We start from the raw sequence: 16,580 nt of genomic DNA, 5'->3' as shown, positions 1-16,580 counted from the left end.
GACCAGAGTGATAGGTTCCTCAAACAGCTACTACAGGGAAAATTGTAATTTAATTGCCCACCTGCATGTGACCTAACATGACTATGCAACTTCCTCTGTGTGTGTTACAATCGCATTGGCCAGGCTCAACTACATGGCTTTTGCTCTATAAAAGCTAGTCTGTGAGCCGGCGGGTGGTCGCTCTCTCTATAAGAGACACCGGAGCCAGTCGGTTTCATTCTCCTTGCTGGCGGGAAACAAAGCTTTGCTTCACCTTCGCTTTGCATCGGTGTCGCTCCTTTGATCACGGACCCCATCAAAAGGTGCAGGACTCACCTGCACCCCCGCACAAATTGGTCTCCCGTGAGAGTCCCCTAAGGGCGACTGGGACTTGGCTCCAGACAGAGCAGTCTGGGGCAGGCCAGTGAAGAAGATAAAGCTGCGGGACCCCCCAATACCAGAAAACCAGCAGGAAACAGTGAGAAGCAGGAAACCTGAGCACGCACCGCCCCTCCGCGCTGACCTCTCCCACCTAACACCGCCCCAGGGGGCGCGGCTTCCCAAGCACCGCCCACTCGCCCCGTTCCCGACAAAACCGCTCCACTCCACCGCCCCGCACCTCCCGCACCACAACCCGACACCGCCCCTTCGCACCCCTCCCAGCTCCGCGTTCTGGCAACCACCTCCTGTCATCCCGCCCGCACCACCATCCAGTGCCCCCGCCGAGGACCGTCCCCCAGACGCATCACTACCCAGCGCCGCCGTCCCAGCACCACCTCCTAGAACTGTCCCCTCACACCGCCCTCCCAGCATCGCCCCTGCTCCCAGCACAACTACTTAGCCCCGATGCCCCCCCAGAGCCGCTCACTGAGCACCTCCCCCACTACCGCACCGCCACCCGGCAACTTCCCAAAACCGCCACCCAGCACCGCCTCCCAGAACCGCCCCCAGCACCTCCACAATAAGCACCGCCCCACCCAGTACCCCACCTGGCACCGCCCACCAGCACGGCAGGGGGCGGAACCGGAAACGCGATCCTAGGACACTGAACCTGGAATCCGCCCCGGGCGACGGGCCAATGACAGCCCGGGATCGCAGGGCCGCTCCGGGCCGGGACTTCCTGCGTTCCAGGTCAGCCAGCCCGGCCCGTGCAGCGGATCGCGCGCCCGCGTCTCCCTCCCTTTTCGGAGCTAGGTGGCCGAGATCGGGGGATGGGCCCCTGCTCCGCCCGGCGCCCCGGAGACGCAGGTCCGCCAGGTCCGCCCGCGCCTCGCTTCCCGCACGCCGGGATCAGCCGGGAGCCCCAGGCCCGCCGTGCCCCGGGGTCAGGTGAAGCTGTTCGGTACCCGCCGACTCGGCTGCGAGCCCCGGCACTGATGGCGGCATTAGGCGCTGATCCGTCTCCGGCGGCTCCGCTGCGAGCCGGGGCAGCGATGGTGGTGGCGACGGCGCTCAGGGCCCCGGCACAGGTGAGTGCACAGGTAGCCGCCGCGACCCCTACGCCCTTGTGCCTGGCGCGGACCCGCGGAGGTGGCCTTCTCTGTCTCTCTCCTCTCCCATTTCTCCTCGGCTTTTGAGTCTGGGGAAGCTAGAGGGAAGCTACAGCCTGGGGTGCTGGATCCAGGCCGGAGGTGGTACCTCCAGAGCGCTTCGCATTTCCGAAATCTAGCGGCAGGAGGCTAGGAGAGGTGTCCTAGACACAGGCACCGGCGTGCGCATACGCTTGGCTGAGAGATTGAGCTGAGTGTTTGTAGAGCAGGTGGGAGACGGTGAGGCCCCGAAAGGCGGGCTGAAGAGCAGTTCTGAGGGTGTTGGGAGCCATAGGCGGTTTCGAGTAGAAGAGGGAGATGATCTGACTTGGGTCTTGACGGGCTCCCTGTGGACGCAGAGTGGAAAAAGGACTTGGGGATAGGGTGGAGACAGGGAGGGCAAGGAGCGCGTTATTGGAGTAGCTCAGTTGAGTAGTGCAGGTGGCTGGAGGCAGAAGTGATTGGATTGTGGATCCCTCTTTTAAGTCAGGCCGACCAGATTTTCCGAGGTGGAAAGTGAAAAAGAGAAGGGATGGTTTTTGGCTGCAGCAGCTGGAAGGATGGATGCGCCATCAACTGAGATGGGGAAGTTGGTTCTAGAAGGAATTTTCAATATAAGAACAGAAGTGAGGTTTTGGCCCTGCTGAGCTCTGAAGTCCCTGAGACCCCTGAATGGAGTCGAGTGGGCAGCTAGACACCGGATCTGGTGTGTGAGGGTGGTATAGGTGAGGTCAGGAGAGGCCTAGTACACCAAGGGACAAAGGCCAAACCATATATAAAAATAGAATTCTTAAACCACAACCTGCAGGGACCTGCCCAGGAAACCAACCTCTTTCTCTACAACAAAGAACCCAGGACTCTAGCCCGCTTAAATTACACTCGCAGGAAGCCAGATTGCTATCTCTAGTGACAATCCAGAAACAGTACTTTCTGTAACAATCCACCCCACACGACTAGGGCTGGATTAATAACTGCCAGCTTCTCTAATTTTTGTTCCTACTTCCAGTCTGGGACCAAGGAGAGAAAACCAAACAGGCACGCCTAACCAGTCACATAGGATACCCCGCATCTAGCTAGCCTGCCTACAGCCTCTCCTGGCCAGCAGGCCCCCAGTCAGGGCACATCTGAAGCCTTCCCTTTCCTACTAAAAGCTTTCCCACTCCTCTGCCTGCCTTTGAGTTTGCCAAAACATGAGTGGCCGGGATGCTCTCCCTTCCTATCACAAGCTCAGTATCAATAGCTTTTGCTCTTCTTACTTGGTTAGTCTTTCCACAGTTAAAATATCTAAAATGTGGTATCTGGTGCATGGACAAGAGTGTGGTTGTGTGTCCAGTTCTAGAGGGTGAACCTTCAGGTCATGGTGGCAGTGGTGTTAGAGGGAAAGAGGAAGGCGGGGCCTCTGATCGGAGAATGGGGTCTCTCACTGGGACACCATGGTTGGTTTGTTGGGCGTCATGGAGACAGACATGGAGGAGTAGTTGTCCGGGTGAGGGGGGCAGGCAAAGGGGTCTGGCAGGTGGTGTAGCTATGGGAGGGATGGGTAGGCTTAGTAGTAATGAAGGTAGTATTACAGCAAGCCCTAAGCTGGTGCTTGTTCACCACTTTGCATTCTCAGCAGGCCCTGTGGTGCCCCTTGATGGGGCCCAGGGGTTTGCATTTGGGTTGGGAGATTAACTCAGTGACAAATGGGGTCAGCTGGGAGTGGGTGACCCTGAGGGTGGGGATCAGAGAATCCATGTGCAGCATAGAAGAGGGAGAGGCCCGAGGGTATCTGGTGTCTGTGGTTCTGCGTGGCTCAGGCTGAAGCTAGGAAAATGCTGGGCGAGGAGCCCTTCAAATCATGGGCAGGTGTTGCTCTTGGCAGTGGGAGCCATCCAAGGGTCTGGATGGGATCATGGTTGTGTTTGCTAAGAACGTTCTGGTTGTCGTGTGCAGAGTGATGACATGTGAGGGTCTATAGCGAGGCTGTGATGTGGGCTGGGATGGGGAGAGGGTACAGTGACAATGGGGATGCAATAGTGAGGTCCAGAGTCTGAGGAAGGTGCAGTCCAAGAAGTGATATGCATATAAGGAGTGAGTGTGAGCTGTTGGCCCCAGGGCCTTGGTACTGGCCACTAAGGGAGGAGATTGAGTCCATGTTTGTATATGGGAAGGATAATGTTGGTGACATGGGAGGGGCCCACAGAGGAGGGCGTTGGGCCCTGGTGTCTCTCTGCCCCCCTGCCCGTTGATGCTGTGGACTGACACAGAGGTCAGGTGAGGCATAGAAAAGAGCAAACAGCGGTGGAGCCAGGGCCTGGGATCTCCTGTGAGTTGGGTAGCTGGGGAGGAAGGGGAGCAGGGGACAGACGGGAGTGCCTGAGGAGAGAAGCTGATCCTGGAATGAACTGTCCCCCTTATGGCAGGGCTGTGTGACCTTTGAGGACGTGACCATTGACTTCTCCCAGGAGGAGTGGGGGCTCCTTGATGAGGCTCAGAGGCTTCTGTACTGCGATGTGATGCTGGAGAACTTTGCCCTTATAGCCTCGCTGGGTAAGGCCTTCACCCCCACTGGGTGTCCTGAGCTCGTTTCCGCCTGTCCCCTTTTCTTTCACTTCACCAGCCCTACTGGCACCGCTTCTTTCCCCACTCTCCCAAGATATGCGCTGCACGTTCCGGTCCCAGGCGGAGCGCAGTGTCCCAGCTCCTCCAGGAACTGCGCCAGTACCTGCTGCCGCAAAGCATTGTGGGGTGGGGCCGGGAATGAGGAGTCCTGCGGGTGGCCCAGTGGATCCCGGAGGGCTCGGCCACTCCCTGCCTGGGTGAGCACGTCCTTTAGCTAACGTTTCCTAGGGCCTGACCGCCACTACGCTGATGCGGTTCCCACTTGTCATGACCACTGGGATGTTCTCGCCGTACCTCTTGTGTGTTCCTGTTGTACTCTTTACTTTCTTTCCTGTGGTCTGTCATCAGGTGGGTCACCTGGCCAGGTGCTGGCCACTTACCTGCCCTGTCTTTCTTCAGGTCTGACGTCTTTCAGGTCTCACGTAGTTGCCCAGCCGCAGATGGGGGCAGAGCCGTGGGTGCCTGACAGGGTGGACATGACATCAGTCATGGCAAGAAGGGCGTACAGTGGACTTGTCTCTGGTGAGTGTGGGATGGGAGGACAGGTGATGTCACTGCTGTCTTCAAATCTCACCTGCAGTGTTTCCTCGCATTCATCATTGTTTTGGTACTGAAGTCATTGTCCACATCTCTCTTCTACCTTTCCTTTCCTGCTCTTGACGCACAGCCCACTTGTTTCTGCTCTGACTTGCGTCCCCTGGCTCACTCTTTACACAGCTCCCTCTGCGACTGTCTCCAGTGTGGACCTACACTCACTATGTCACGATAGGTGCGTATTCCCTTCTCTGGTTCGTAAACATGAGCTGCTCGGTAGCAGTCAGACTTTCCTGGGCCTAGACACACCGTTCTGCAGGGGGCTCGTGTGTTAGCAGCGGCCAAGGCCCTGCCACAAAGCCTTTAGAGAGGAGGGAGTTGGAGACCCCACTTTCCCGCCCAAGACTAAGCCCCATCCTTGTGTCCTTAGGCCTGGCAAGGCCTCCCCTGGCTCGTGACCCTGCCAGGCACAGTACTGCGGCAGACCATTCCTTACCCCGACGTCAGGCTCCTCCTCCTGCCAGCAGTCCCAAGGACTCATGGCAGGGTCAGGCATGATTTGTCACGGGCTGCTTCTTTCCCTCAGGGATCCTGGGAGCTTCACCAGCATTTCTCTGCTTACAGGTTTTGGCTGTGGAGCCGAGGGTGAGCGTAGTGTGTCTGCAGAAGGAGTGTCACAGGACAGGAAGCTCAAAGAGGCTCTGTGCAACCAGAAAAACTACTCCCGTGACGCACGTGGCCTGCCCTTGAAAGACGTTTCGCACCTGACCGAACACCAGGCAACACTTCCCAGGCAGAAACCAGATGCGTGTGAGGCTACTGGGAGAGGGTCAGAGTCCAGTACAAACCTTCAGCAGCAGCAGAACATAGACAAGCCTGGCAGAAGGGTTGAGGACAGGGCCTCCCTTGTGAAGACCTGCAGAGATGACACATCAAAGGAGCCTCTCACAGTCAGGGCGGTTGGGAAGGACTTCGCGGGCGGTAGGGCCACATCCGGCTTTCTCCAGCGCCAGGTCGTTCACAGAGTGGAGGAGCCTCCCCAGAGCACTGGCCCACAAAGTCACAACAAGTGCAGTGAATTTGGGAACGCTTTCCCTGACAAGCCCGCACCTGTTCGGCACCAGAGAACCCACACTGGGGAAAGGCCTTTTGAGTGCAACAGATGTGGGATATTCTTTAGCCACGCCTCCGGTCTCTCTCAGCACCAGAGAGATCACAATAGAGGAAAGCCTTATGAGTGCTCCGAATGTGGGAAGTTCTTCAGCCGACACTCTAGTTTCATGAGACATCAGAGAGTTCACACTGGGGAAAGCCCTTATGTGTGCAGCGAATGTGGGAAGTTCTTTAGCCAAAGCTCCAACCTCATTCAGCATAAGAGGGTGCACACTGGAGAGAAGCCTTATGAGTGCCGTGAGTGTGGGAAGGCCTTCAGCCAGCACTCCAATCTCATTCATCATAAGCGGGTCCATACAGGCAGAAGCGCGCATGAGTGCAGAGAGTGTGGGAAGTCTTTCAACTGCAACTCCAGCCTCATTAAGCACTGGAGGGTTCACACTGGAGAAAGACCTTATAAGTGCAATGAATGTGGGAAATTCTTCAGCCGCATCTCCAGTCTCATCCAACATCAGATCATCCACACTGGTGAACGGCCTTACCGGTGCAGCGAATGTGGGAGATCCTTCATCTGGAGCTCTGACCTCATGAAGCATCAGAGAGTCCACACTGGGGAGCGGCCTTATGAGTGCAGCGAATGTGGGAAATTGTTTAGCCAGAGCTCCAGCCTCCATAGCCATCGGAGACTTCACACTGGGGAACGGCCTTATCAGTGCCCTGAATGTGGGAAATTCTTTAAGCACAGCTCCAGCCTTCATAGCCATCGGAGACTTCACACTGGTGAGCGGCCTTATGAGTGCCTCGAATGTGGCAAAACCTTCAGCAAGAGGGCTACCCTTGTCCGGCACCAGAAAATTCACACAAGAGAAAAGAGTGCGGAGAATGTGCATCCTCCCCCAGCACAACAAGGTGCACAGGTGATAAGCTCTGAGAACAGTCTTGATGAGGGGGCCATCAGCCAGAGGGTGAACCTTGTTCATCCCAATGTCCACAATGGGCAGAGTCCCTATGAATGCTAGTTTTGCTGGAAGCTTTCTGGAACAAAGTAGCATTTTTCTCACCATGGACTCTACCAGAGCCTCGCCACTGTGAGTGTTTGAGGTAGAAGCCATGGAGCTCTGGCAGGTCTCCAAGAATATGTGTCAGCCAGTCCCTGTGTTTGGACCTCTTCCTTTTCTGAGAGGGAATCCTGAGTAGCCTGAGGCCAAGGAAGATGTCATTCCTTCCCTCTGTGACCAGCGTAGCTATGGACATGACCCATCTTTGACTGTGAAGACCTGAGCTGGGTTCTGCTGGCAGCTTGCAGAGAAGGTTTCCCTTCTTTCAAAGACATGGCTGATCTCATATGATGCCCATAATGGATTTATCCAGGCTCCACATTACCCATCCCAACAAGCACCTACTTTACATTGCCTTAATGATCAAGCCACCTTTAATCAGATTGTTTTGATCATTGGGAAGTGGGTTGAGAACACAGTTGAGGTCTACCAATCGAAAAGGGTTTCTAAATGTATTGCCTCAGAGGAAGAGCAGAATGGTGGAAAGAAAATAGCTCTCGGTCCAGATTTGGCCTCCATTGTGTTGCTACTCAAGGTCTCCTGGGAATGATGGTAGGATTTTGTGGGCCTAATGTTGGGATCTGAGTGGCGGGTATTTTTGTGAGCCAGAGATGACCCTGAGGATGGGGCAGTTATGACAACCTCCTCTGCATCTGGGAGCGGTATGAATAGGGCCCCATGTTTCCACAGAATGCCTCACATTCCCTAGCACTGTTAAGTATACACTGTTTACCTGACATCTGCCAAGGAGCCATTTGCCTTGAAGTTTACCATCTGGTATTCAGGTGTCCTGTTAGGTTTACTGGCCCAATTGAGACCATAATTGGTATGGAAACACTGGGTGTGAGACTAGAATAGCCGAGTCTGTAGCAAGCTAAAGCGAATGTACCTGTTCTAAAAGTACATCCACAAATATTCCTTTCAATGTGACTGTGCAGGATTCAGGCTTTGCAGAAATTCTCAGGACCTCCAGACCTCTGTTCTATGACTTAGGTCACTGACAGAGCAAATATCTAAAGATTTTGTGGGTAATAAGGCTCCCTGCACTTTTCGTGCCACAGCTGTTGCTGCTTTGGCGGGAGAATGGGGCTGAGAGAAGGCAGATCTGTACTCCAGGGGTGCAGCATTTGTAACATAGCCATTTTTCCTGCCAAGGCATGAGAGAGAAAGAGTCAATGTAGGATTGCCAAATCCTCTAATTTTCTGACATGAATGGGAGATGAGATTTTTATGTGCAACAATTTCTTTAAATGCTTTGTTGAGATACAGTTGTCATTCAACAGTCAAACGTATTTGATGTGCACAGTTTAAGAAGTTTTTCAGTATGTTTGCACTCAGGGAACCAACACCAGAACCATGACAATGGACCTATCCGTCACCCACAAAGCTACCTCATGGCTTTTACTATTCCTCCTTGCCTTCCCAGTAAACCATTGATTTCCTTTTCTTTCTTTTTTTTTTTTTAACTACAGATTTGTTTGCCTTTCTTAGAATTTTATACAACTGGAATCATAAAGTATTTATACCTTATTTTTGGTCTATTTTCTTTCACAACATAATCATCTGGAGAATTATCCATGCTGTATGTGTGAACGGGTCATTCTTCTTGCTATTGCATAGTGCTTTCGAGTGAATTCATCAAAATTTTTTATGCTTTATTTTTTAAATTAAAAAATTTCTGGGAAAATACACATAACATAAAATTTACCATCCAGACCATCTCTAAGTGCCTAGTTCAGGAGTATTAAGTACATTCATATTGTACAGCCATCACCACCATTCACATCCCGAGCTCTTTTCATCTTGCAAAACCAAAAGTCTGTAGCCATTAAACAATAACTCCAAAGTCTCTCCCTGCTGCCAAGCCCCTGGAAACTGCCGTTCTACTCTCTGTCTCTCTGAACTTGATTACCCCAGGTACCTCCTATGAAGAGAGTCATCTAGTATTTGTCTTTTTGTGGCTGGTTTATTTCACTTAGTATAATGTCCTCAAGGTTCATCCGTATTTTATGCCATGTGTCAGAATTTCTTTTTAAGGCTGAATAATATGCCATTGTATTTCTGTGCCATATTTTTGCTTATTCACTCAGCTGTTGATGGTTATTTGGTTTACTTCCACCTTTTAGCTGTTGTGAACCATGCAGCTGTGAACATGGGTGTACAAATATGACGTGAGGTTCAATCCCAGGACCCCGAGACCACTACCCAAGCCGAAGGCAGCATCCCAACCCACTGAGCCTCCCAGGTGCCCCACTAATTATAAGTTTATTCAGTTATTCTCTTCATGGTTTAGTCTTGATAGGATTTGTGTTTCTAAGGATTATCTATTTCATCTAGGTTCCATTTTTTTGTGTATGTGTGTACGATTGTTCAACGTACTCTCATAATCTTTATTTCTGTAGAATTGGTAGTAATGTCTCCACTTGTATTTCTGATTCTAGTAATTTGAGTCTTCTCTCTTCTTTTAGTCACTCTAGCTAAAGATTGGTCAATTTTGTTAACTTCATGAAGAACCGTCTTTTGGATTTGTTTGTTTTTCTCTATTGTTTTTCTATTCTCTATTTTTAAAAATCTCTCATCTTTATTATTTCTTAACTTTGTCTACTCTTGGTTTAGTTCTTTTTCTAGTTCTCTAAGTTGCAAAGTAAGGTTGTTGATTTGAGATCTTTCTTCGTATAAGCCTTCTTCCTTCCCTCCCTCCCTCCCTCCCTTCCTGTGCACGTGCCCATATGGGCAGGAGGTGGAGGGGAGGAAGAGAGGAAAAGAATCTTAAGCAGACTGTGCATGGAGTGTAAAGCTTGACCTGGGGCTTGATCTCACAATCCTGAGATCGTGACCTGAGCCAAAATCAACAGTTGGACACTTAAACGACTGAACCACCAGATGCCCTGTGTTTTTGTATTCTTTCATCTTGGGTGTTTTCTAATATTCCAAGTGATTTCTCCTTTGTTCCATTGATTGTTTAAGCATGCATTATTTAATTTCCACAAATATGTGAATTTTCCAATTTGCCTTTTGTCAGTTTCTAACTTCATCCTTTTGAGATTACATAGTTTGTATAATATCTTTTGAAACCTATTAAGCTTTAATTTGTGACCTAATGTGGTCTATCATGGAAATGTCCCATATTGCACTTGAGAACAATGTTTTCTCTTGATGGTGGCTAGAGTATTGTGTACATTTCTGTTAGATCTGATTGGTTTATTGTGGTGTTCAAGACCTTTATTTTCTTAAGGACTCTTTTCCATTATTGAGAGCAGGATATTTAAGTCTCCAACTACGGTAAAATTGTTTTTTCCTGTCAGTTTTTGAGTTTTATATTTTCTTGGTCTGTTAATAGTTTTATAAATGTTTATCGTTGTTATACCTTTTGCCATATAAAACCTTTTATTAGGATAGAAAAATGTCCAAATTTATATTGTATACTTACTTGTATGGAATGTTTTTCCATCCTTTCACTTTCCACCTACTTGTGTCTTTGGCTGTAAAGTTAGTCTCTGTAGACAGTATATAGTTAGATAATTTTTTTTTAAAGATTTTATTTATTTATTTGCCAGAGAAAGAGAGGGAGAGAGAGAGCGCGCGCAAACGAGCACAGGCAGACAGAGTGTCAGCAGAAGCAGAGGGAGAAGCAGGCTCCCGGCCGAGCAAGGAGCCTGATGTGGGACTCGATCCCAGGACGCTGGGATCATGAACTGAGCCGAAGGCAGCTGCTCAACCAACTGAGCCACCCAGGTGTCCCTTTTTTTTTTTTTTTTTAAATATTTTATTTATTTAGTTAGATAATTTTTTAAACATCCATTGTGTCAGTCTGTGTCTTGCTTGGAGAGTTTAATCCATTTACATTGACATAATTACAACGAGGGATTTACTTCTGTGATTTTGCTATTTGTTTTCTCTGTGGCTTTTTTGCCCTCCATTTCCTATATTACTGTCTTTTGTATTTTTATTTTTTTAATGTGAAGTGTTTTAATTCCCTTCTCATTTCTATTTGTGTATATTCTATCACTATTTTCTTTGTGGTTACCGTGGAGATTATCTTGAATATTCAAAAATTATTGACACTCTGGGGTGCCTGGGTGGGTCAGTGGGTTAAAGCCTCTGCCTTCGGCTCAGGTCATGATCCCAGGGTTCTGGGACCGAGCCCCACATGGAGCTCTCTGTTCAGCGAGGAGCCTGCTTCCCTTCTTTTCTCTCTGCCTGCCTCTCTGCCTAATTGTGATCTCTGTCAAATAAATAAATAAAATGTTTTTTAAAATTTATTAACACTCTAAGTTGAATTTATATCAACCTAACTTCAATACCATACAACAACTCTGCTCCCATGTAATTCCATCCCCAACTCTTTCAGTTATTGATACTGATACTATACATTTTATGTCCAAAACATAGGCTAATGGCTAATGATTGTTCTTAAAAATGCACAAGCTGCATGAACTTTTTTAAAAAGATTTTATTTATTTATTTGACAGAGAGACAGCAAGAGAGGGAACACAAAGAGGGAAGTGGGAGAGGGTGAAGCAGGCTTCCAACTGAGCAGGGATCCCGATGCAGGGATCCTGGGATCCTGATTGTGATCCTGAGCTGAAGGCAGCCACTTAATAGCTGACCCACCCAGGTGCCTCCTGCATGAACTTTTAAATCATGTAGAATTTTTTTAAAAGATTTTATTTATTTATTTGACAGAAATCACAGGTAGGCAGAGAGGCAGGCAGAGAGAGAGGAAGGGAAGCAGGTTCTCTGCTATACAGAGCACCTGATGCAGGGCTTGATCCCAGGACCCTGGGATCATGACCCGAGCCCAAGGCAGAGGCCTTAACCCCCTGAGCCACCCAGGTGCCCCAAATCATGTAGAATTTTTAAAATGGTAAATTGTCCATGTATTTATATTTACAAGTGATCTTTATTCCTTCATAATGCCCTTTGATTTCAAGTGGAAGGACTCCCTTTAGCATTTCCTGCTGGGAAGATCTAGTGGTAATAAGCTTCCTTGGATATTGCTTATCTAGGAATTAATTCTCCTTCCTTTTGAAAGACAATTTTACCAGATATGTGATTCATGGTTACCATTTCTCTTTTCTTTTAATATTTTGAATGTACCAGCCCACTGCCTTCTGGCTTCTAAGGATTCTGATGAAGAATCTGTGGATAATTTTACTGAATATCCTTTGTATGTGACAAGTCCTCTCTCCTGTGCCTTTCAAATTTTTCTGTCTTTGTCTTTTGACTGTAATTTGTCTTGATTTGGGCTTCTTTGAATTTATTCCTGAGGTTCATTGAGCTTCTTGGATGCTTATATTCATGTAATTCATCAAATTGCGGAAGTTAATTCTTCAAGTTATCTCTCTCCTTTCTCTCATCTCCTGGAACTCCTACAATACGTATATTGTTCTGCTTGAAGGTGTTCCAGAGGTGCCTTATATTCTGTTCACTTTCATCTTTTTTTCTTTAATTTTCCTATCTTGAAGTTCACTGATTCTTCTGTATTGTCACATCTGCTTTTGAATCCCTCTAGCAAATTTTTCATTGCAATTATGGTAATTTTAGCTCCAGAGTTTTTTTTTTTTTTTTTTTTTTTTTTTTTTTTTTATGTTTTCTGTATCTCGAGATATTTCCATTTTGTTCATACAGTACTCTCTTGCCTTTCTCCTTGTCTTCCTTAGTTATTTGGTCATCTGTAAGATAGTCTTTTTAGTCTTTGTCTAATGGAGCTGCCATCAGATCTTAAGAGATAGTTTCTGATGATTTTCTTTCCCCCTGAATGGGCCATACTTTCCTGTTTCTTTATATGCCTTGTGATTTTTTTTTTTTTTTGAACAGTGGACAATTTAAAGTTAATAATGTGTTAATTCTGGAAATAAATTTTTTTTTAATATTTATTTATTTGACAGAGATCAGAAGTAGGCAGAGAAGCAGGCGGAGAGAGGAGGAAGCAGGCTCCCCACTGAGCAGAGAGCCCAATGCGGGGCTTGATCTCAGGACCCCAAGATCACGACCCAAGCTGAAGGCAGAGGCTTTAACCCACTAAGCCACCCAGGTGCCCTGGAAATAAGATTCTTAATCTTTCCCCAGGGTTTGCCATTTTTACTTAATTTTTAAAATTTAACTGTTATAAGCTGTCTCTGCTGGGGAACAGCCTGTGGTATATCTCAGGTCTTTTCTGAGCCTGTGCCTTGACTTTCAAAATTCTCCTATATATGTGATTGCTTTGGAATGTCTTAATCGTAAATATTTGGCTCCCAAAAAGAGAGAGTGGAAAAATGAAGGGGAAAAAATGTGCTGGTACTTTCAATTCCCTGGAAGTCACTCTGCCAGAGAGGGAGGGGCTTGCAGCAATTGGATAAGGGTTGCACAAATGGCTGCCCACTGTGTGTTTTCATCTCTGCTATCAGGTTGGAGCACAGATCCTCAACATTTGGAGAGTGGGGTTCTACCTAGACTCCCAAAAATTGCATGCAAGGTGCTCCAGGGACACACAAATGGCTGCCTGCTACAGGGCAAGGGGATAAGGGATGGGAGCTGCTACAGTGCTAAGGACTGACACTGACCCAAATTAACTGTCATTTACTACTGCTTAAGCCTTCCTCTGGAAGTTGTAAGCCTTTGAATGGACCCCAGAGTTCCAAAGTAGTTACAATAGACACAATTCTGCCAGTACAGTTTTTGTCAGAGTAGGGAGATGACTTCCTAATGCTTCTTATCTACTGTCTTTGCAGAATCCTTATTCAAACACACTGTAACTTTTTAACACTTTTATATGTTATATGACATGGGTTTTTAGCTATTCAAAATTAAGCTATGACTGTGAATGTACAGGTCTTCATAGGGGCTGATGCTTTTGTTTCCCTTGTGATAATATCTAGGAGTACAGTACCTTTGTCACAGGGCAGAGGAATATTTAAATTTTTAGAAATGGACAAACTGTGTTTTAAAGTGCTTATACCATGTTACTTTCCCCCAGCAGTGAATGAATTCCAGTTCTTCCATATACTAGGCAACAATTGCTATGATCAATGTTTTTAATGTTTGCCATTTTAACAGGTAGGTAGAATCTCACTGTCGCTTTACCTTGCATTTATCTAATGGCTCATGACCTTGAGCATTTTTAAAATGTTATTTACCACCCACATATCTTTGGTAAAATGTCTTTGCATTCATATCTTTTGCTTATTGTTGAAATAAATGTTGGTTAATATTCCTCTTTTCATTAACAAGAATACAATGAAACAGCAAAGAACTTTGTTGGAACTTCAGTCATTTATCAATGATATTGGTAACTTATTTACTTTGAGGTAGTAAGTTTGAATATTGAAAATATTTCCTCAAAAAGTTATGTTGTTCCCAGTAGAAAACTATAGACATAGTACCCTTTTAATTTGAATTACTAACATGTCTATTTTCTTAAATCATCACAGCTAATGAAACAATAAGTCAAGCTCTGAGTTAGAGTGTTTACCATGTGGCCATTTTCAAGGTATGACATGCTGTCCCTGACTGGGAAGTTGGAAACTATGTGGACACCATTCTATTCTATTCTATTCTATTTCCATCACAGAGATGCAACAGATGTAAATAAACTTATTATTTAACTTAATAGATATAGGATTACACAGGTTATCTATTTTTTTGTTATGTAAACTTCCGTTATTTCTGCCTTTAAAGGAATTTATCCATTTCATTTAAGTTGTTCATTTATTGGTATAGATAGGTTCATGATTTTCCCTTATTCCCTTTCAGTATTTGTATAATCTAGTAGTGCTGTCTCCTTTCTCATTCTTGATATTGATAATGTGTGTATTTTCTTTTTTTAATGTGGTAAATCTTGGCTAGAGACTTATCTATTTTATTTTTCTTAAGACTTTTGGTTTTATCAACCTTATAGTTCAGTCTGTTTACTTCCCTGATTGCCACTTAGATCTTTTATTTTGTTTTCTTTTGCTTTTCTTTTCCTAGTTTTCATTTTACTTTAAGATTTATATAAAGTAAACTCTTGACCCAGCGTGGGGCTTGAACTCACAGCCCTGAGTCAAGAGTCACATGCTCTACTGACTTGAGCCAGCCAAATGCCCCTTCTTTTCCCGTTTTGTTTTTTCTTAATTGTGGAAACAGATCCTTTTCTTGATATTTTTTGTGCATTTAATGTTTGTTTATTATTCACTTACCCTTCAGTCCTAACAATTTCCTCTTTTTTTTTTTTTTAAGATTTTATTTATTTATTTGACAGACGGAGATCACAAGTAGGCAGAGAAGCAGGCAGAGAGAGAGAGAGGAGGAAGCAGGCTTCCAGCAGAGCAGAGAGCCCAATGTGGGGCTTGATCCCAGGACCCTGGGATCATGACCTGAGCCGAAGGCAGAGGGTTAACCCACTGAGCCACCCAGGTGCCCCACAATTTCCTCTTTTATTTCCTTCTCAATATTTTGTACTTTTACATTTTATTTCAGTCTGTGATCCATTTTAAGTTCATTTTTATTTACAGTAAAAGGATTTTCTTCCTCTTGTGTCTCACATTTGGGCAAGCTGATAAGATTGCCCTATTAGTCCCTTCTTTTGCAAGATTCAAACCATGCAAGGCCCTGCCCAAGCAAGGAAATGGTATTTTCCTCAGCCCCACCTTCAGATATTCTGGGTATGCTGGTCTGTTTCTATTAATTAAAAAAAAAAAAAAAACTAATTAAAAAAAAAGAAACTATATTTGGAAATTTTAATAATAAAAAGTTATTAAAAACTAATATAGTCCTCTCCAGACACAGAGAAGTGAGCTACATCTCTGGCCTGTTACAATTTGAGCAATAGAAGAGAATATAGACCATTATGGGTTAAAATACATTGAACACATAAAAATGAGCCCAGAAGGAGACTTCTTTAAAAAAGATAAGCAAAAAGGTTATACATGCCATTACATCTGTATGACATTGCAGAAAAAATAAGTATGAAGCTTTCTATGAGTTTAAGCTCTCATAAAAGGATTAGGCAAAGAATAAAAAAAAATGTAAGTGAAATTTCTATAAAGTGGATACATACCAAATTCACATTGATTGTTACTTCTGGGGAGGTAGAATATGTGAGTAGGTATTCAGACAAAGAAAAATTTCTCAGACTCTTAAAAAAGAAGAAGAGGAAATCCTTCCAAACTTATTTAACAAGGCCAGCATTACCCTGATATCAAAACCAGACAAGAACACCACAGAAAAAGAGAATTGCAGGCCAGTATGCCTAATGGACATAGATACCAAATCCTCAGCAAAATATTAGCAACCCAAATCCAACCAACCAAGTCCAACCAAACCCAAATCCATTAAAAAGAACATACACTGTGATTAAGTGGGATTTATTCCAGGCATTAAAGTTCAACAGCCATAAATCAATCAATGTAATAAACTACATTAACAAAATGAATCAAAATCATATGGTCATCTCAATAGTTACAGGAAAAGCATTTGACAAAATTCAACATCAATTTATGATAAAAAAAAAAAACTTTCAATAAAGTGGGTATAGTGTGGGGCGCCTGGGTGGCTCAGTGGGTTAAGCCACTGCCTTCAGCTCGGGTCATGATCGCAGGGTCCTGGGATCGAGCCCCACATCGGGCTCTCTGCTCAGCAGGGAGCCTGCTTCCTCCTCTCTCTCTGCCTGCTTCTGATCTCTCTTCTGTCAAATAAATAAATAAAATCTTTAAAAAAAAAAAAGTGGGTATAGTGTGATCAATCTCAACATAATAAAGGCCATTTATGGCAAAGTCACAGCAAACATACTCAACAGTGA

General features: G+C 45.8%; 1 protein-coding gene across 1 annotated transcript; it reads left to right on the top strand.

Moving 5' to 3' along the window:
* The first annotated feature begins 997 nt into the window (after positions 1-997).
* Positions 998-14,415, top strand: LOC131818268 (zinc finger protein 792-like). The gene is made up of 4 exons (XM_059152564.1): positions 998-1,448; positions 3,914-4,040; positions 4,512-4,634; positions 5,271-14,415. Exons 1-4 carry the CDS (start codon positions 1,191-1,193, stop codon positions 6,776-6,778), a joined length of 2,016 nt encoding a protein of 671 aa, XP_059008547.1. The 5' UTR covers positions 998-1,190; the 3' UTR covers positions 6,779-14,415.
* The last annotated feature ends 2,165 nt before the right edge of the window (positions 14,416-16,580 follow it).

The sequence above is a fragment of the Mustela lutreola genome, chromosome 16 (assembly GCF_030435805.1).
Source record: "Mustela lutreola isolate mMusLut2 chromosome 16, mMusLut2.pri, whole genome shotgun sequence".
NCBI lineage: Eukaryota > Metazoa > Chordata > Mammalia > Carnivora > Mustelidae > Mustela > Mustela lutreola.
This window is presented reverse-complemented; position numbering and strand designations above follow the sequence as displayed.

Coding starts and splice junctions, on each gene's coding strand:
- LOC131818268 (XM_059152564.1), top strand. CDS start 1,191: ATGGGCCCCTGCTCCGCCCGGCGCCCCGGAGACGCAGGTCCGCCAGGT. Junction 1,449..3,913: donor CGCTCAGGGCCCCGGCACAG/GTGAGTGCACAG, acceptor CCCTTATGGCAG/GGCTGTGTGACCTTTGAGGA. Junction 4,635..5,270: donor GTACAGTGGACTTGTCTCTG/GTGAGTGTGGGA, acceptor CTCTGCTTACAG/GTTTTGGCTGTGGAGCCGAG.